The 3,924-nt window shown below is 54.5% G+C and overlaps 3 protein-coding genes across 3 annotated transcripts; all 3 read right to left on the bottom strand.

The window, feature by feature from the left end:
- Positions 1-250: 250 nt before the first annotated feature.
- Positions 251-754, bottom strand: KVP18_002427 (uncharacterized protein; the record flags this gene model as incomplete). Its single annotated transcript, XM_067953292.1, has 1 exon — positions 251-754. One exon carries the CDS (start codon positions 752-754, stop codon positions 251-253), a length of 504 nt encoding a protein of 167 aa, XP_067811464.1.
- A 371-nt stretch (positions 755-1,125) lies between these two features.
- KVP18_002428 (uncharacterized protein) lies at positions 1,126-1,989 on the bottom strand (the record flags this gene model as incomplete). The annotated part of the gene is made up of 1 exon (XM_067953293.1): positions 1,126-1,989. One exon carries the CDS (start codon positions 1,987-1,989, stop codon positions 1,126-1,128), a length of 864 nt encoding a protein of 287 aa, XP_067811465.1.
- Positions 1,990-2,073: 84 nt separating this feature from the next.
- KVP18_002429 (uncharacterized protein) lies at positions 2,074-3,690 on the bottom strand (the record flags this gene model as incomplete). Its single annotated transcript, XM_067953294.1, has 1 exon — positions 2,074-3,690. The coding sequence occupies one exon, from the start codon at positions 3,688-3,690 to the stop codon at positions 2,074-2,076; it is 1,617 nt and encodes a 538-aa protein (XP_067811466.1).
- Between the last annotated feature and the right edge of the window lie 234 nt (positions 3,691-3,924).

Genomic DNA, 3,924 nt, shown 5'->3' with positions numbered 1-3,924 from the left:
CTTCAGAGAGTCGAGTCGTGAGGATTCGCTTCGAATTCCTTTCCGAGGGTGGTTTCTTGTTGTGAAGAGCGGTTCTCTCTTTGGGACGCGAGGTTCCTGAAACTGGACTGTCTCGCAGGTCAACATCACAGGTCCCTGAGTAGGCGTAGCGGTAAGAATCTCGAGTGACAAGTCTCTGAGAAGCCTCAGACTCCTGTGCGACGATGGATGAGGGTGCTCAAGAGAGATCCACGACACCACTGATGGTATATCATAAATTTGTATGAATCGGTGCGTGCAGCTCGTCAAATGACGACACAGCATACAAAGGAAGCAGGAAGGAAATCGTCCACAGTGTTAGGAACTCGGCTGAGCGTGAAATGTCCGCGCTTAGGACACATGTAGCACCCTGGAATCGGGACATGGTTAGCTTCCGAAGGAAACGAGTGACGATCAAAAAGGACACGAATGTGACGGCGGCCATGGTCATCCCCATAGCTCCAGTGGCCAGTATGGATGGTGCCTGTGTCTGAACTGCCAGCATGAAGCCGACCACAATACTAGCGAGGAGGAGAGCGGTTGCACCTGGCGTCTCCGACGCCTCCGCCAACTCCGTGCGAAGAAGTTGTAGGATGTTGGCTTCGTTGGTGGTCGTGGTGTGGGGACAACAGTATATCAATCCGCCAGAGTAGACTCTACGCATGAGCGCGGCGCCGGCTTCCGGAGTCAGTTCAGTTTCCCAGAGTTTTGCACATGGCGGGCGGAGCGCTTTCATGACTTTAAGCGGGTTCCAGCTGTTCAGCGGGAAACGAGTTGTGGGCAGAAGGAGCCCAGTCCGGCGATCTATGCTGACATGGCGCTCGCTCACCAGGACATCGCCAAAATGCTTCAAACGCTGGTTTCTTCTTGTGAAGAGCGGTGCTCTCCTTGGGACGCGAGGTTCCTGAAACTGGAAGGCGTTTGGGACTGTCTCGCAGCTCAACATCGCAGGTCCCTGAGTAGGCATAGCGGTAAGAATGTCGAGTGGCAAGTCTCTGAGAATCCTCTGACTCCTTTGCGACGGTGGATGAGGGGAGATCACAGGAGATACGTGCAGCGTGAGGAGGGTGCTCAGGAGAGGTCCACACCGACACCTCTGATGGTATATCATATATTTGTTTGAATCGGTGCGTGCATCTTGTCAAATGCAGCATTCACACACGCAGCAGACAAAGGAAGCAGGAAGGAAATTGCCCACAGTATTAGGATCTCGCTTGAGCGTGAAATGTCCGCGTCTAGGACACATGTAGCACCCTGGAATCGGGACATGGTTAGCTTCCGAAGGAAACGAGTGACGATCAAAAAGGACACGAATGTGACGGCGGCCATGGTCATCCCCATAGCTCCAGTGGCCAGTATGGATGGTGCCTGTGTCTGAAACGCCAGCATGAATCCGACCACAATACTAGCGAGGAGGAGAGCGGTTGCACCTGGCGTCTCCGACGCCTCCGCCAACTCCGTGCGAAGAAGTTGTAGGATGTTGGCTTCGTTGGTGGTCATGGTGTGGGGACAACAGTATATCAATCCGCCAGAGTAGACTCTACGCATGAGCGCGGCGCCGGCTTCCGGAGTCAGTTCAGTTTCCCAGAGTTTTGCACATGGCGGGCGGAGCGCTTTCATGACTTTAAGCGGGTTCCAGCTGTTCAGCGGGAAACGAGTTGTGGGCAGAAGGAGCCCAGTCCGGCGATCTATGCTGACATGGCGCTCGCCCACCAGGACATCGCCAAAATGCTTCAAACGCTCTGCCAAAGGCGGTCTTCTTCTTGTGAAGCGCGGTCCGGAGACTGTCTCGCAGCTCAACATCACAGGTCCCTGAGTAGGCATAGCGGTAAGAATGTCGAGTGGCAAGTCTCTGAAAGGCCTCTGACTCCTACGCGATGGTGGATGAGGCGGGTCCATAGGAGATACGTGCAACGTGAGGAGGGTGCTAAGGACAGGCTCAGAAAGCCGTCGCCTCGAGCACAAATACATCTTTAATTTCTGACCAACTATATATAATCGTATCCCAACTTCTTAGCAGCGACAAAGAGGATTCTGGGGTACAGAAGAAAAAGGCTACAGACAGGAGAAGCCAGAGACGGCATCAGGCTCATGTACCGCTTCACGCACTGACTTCTTAAGGTAGCACCTGCTCTTCTTCAACCGAAAGGTGAAAGCAAAGCAGTCGGCAGCGGCGCTACACGCCTGGGCACACTCCAGTACGGTGGATGAGGGATCTCGGGAGCCATCAGCGCTGATAAGTCTGACGCCCACCAGCAATCGTTCCTTGCACTTACCGCCGAATAAGCACCTCGTAGAACCGGACACGGCGTCTGGACTGGGTCGACGTCCGCTGTCAGAGGACTTGAGATAGCACATTTCTTCACCGAACGTGAAGAACTGACATTTAGACTTCAGCTGGCACATTGCGGCGCATACCTCGACACTGGCGGCTCGCACCGCATCGATGTCGTGTCCAAAGTAATCTTGCCGTTTCAACAGGCATTTCGCTCCGAAGAGGCAGCGTGCATCGCCGGAAATGACGCCAGTACGAGGCTCCGGTCTACTGGCGCCGCTAACCAGCCGGCAGCCGCCATTATACGACTTAAAGGAGAACCGAACACATCCGGGCAGGTCCCGGCACGTTAGGGCACAGCTGTAGGCGTCGGCAGCCACAGTTCGCTTCAGGTCGCCGCCTCTGTACGTGGCGCCGGGTTTGAGACAGACGCTAGGCAAGAGAGAACCGGTGTAGGTGGTGAGCTGGTAGGTAGTCGGATGAAGAAATGTCGGGTAGTACGTAGGATACGAAGTCGGGTGGTATGGACTTGTTGTCGGAGAGATAGTGGGCGACTGATTACATTTCAAGTCTCCAGACACGCCGTCATCCAGCGAGTAGGACCCTCTCTTGGAGCTTAGTAGCAGACAGAGCTGGCTGAATCTGGCAGAGTCGAAGCTGAAAAACCTACAATGGCGGTGCTTTTGGCAGGCCGCCTTGCACTTCGCCGCCGAGGTTTTTAGCGACGAGTCGACGATCTCCCCTCTGTACATCGTCCCGACGTCCATACAAGGGTCCTCCGAGTCCCCGCAGTCGCGCGTGCCAGAGACAGCATCGCCTGAGTAGGTTGCGAATACTCGAGTAGACTTTAGGTAACAAGCCTTCTCACTGGGGATGAACGTGAAGTACTTGCAAGCGGCAGACCGGTTACATTGCTCCGCACACGCGATTGCCCGACCCACCCTGAGGAAGGAGGCGGTGTTGCCGTAGTAGAACGTGCCGTACTCCAGGCAGTCCGACATAGGCGGCTCATCCACGCAGTCGGCACGCGCGCTCACATACCCGCTGCGACTACTCATATGTGGCATGTCTGACTTCAGAAAGCACTGCCCTGACATGACACGGAAGGAGATGGCGGAACATCCTTGCCGCGACTGGCAGGCGCGGGCGCAGTCATAAGGACTCCTTGCGTGCGTCACCTTCAGACTTGGCCCGTCAATGATGCTGTTCAGGTAGTAACAGGCCTCGCCTGTAGGACAGTCAGGGCACCAATACTCACGATCGGTGGCCTGCAACCGCGCGTCCTTCGTCAGAAAGCTAAAGTCATCCTCAGGTTCAGAGTAGCGCGGAGCAGGCCGAAGATCACTGGCTTCACAAATCACAAGCACAAGCGCTAACGGAATGATGGCGGATAACATTACAACTAACGTTTGTATAATATACTCTACGCAAGGTTTATGATCAACCCCACAATATACGATCGAGTCAGAGCACGTATCTTTAGCTAAATTACGCTTATCTCATAAGAAAATGGTGTGTAAACAGAGTAGGCCACCAGACTTCGTGTCATTCAGAATTGCGCCCTGATAGCCGATTGGGAGCCGCTGTCGATTCAGTTACCAAGAATAAGGAGTTCAGCCGTATGTTGGCTT

Source organism: the organism of the source record quoted next (genome assembly GCF_019968955.1).
Source record: "MAG: Porospora cf. gigantea A chromosome Unknown PgA_NODE_2186_length_3924_cov_472.211, whole genome shotgun sequence".
NCBI classification, from domain to species: Eukaryota; Apicomplexa; class Conoidasida; order Eugregarinorida; family Porosporidae; genus Porospora; species Porospora cf. gigantea A.
This window is presented reverse-complemented; position numbering and strand designations above follow the sequence as displayed.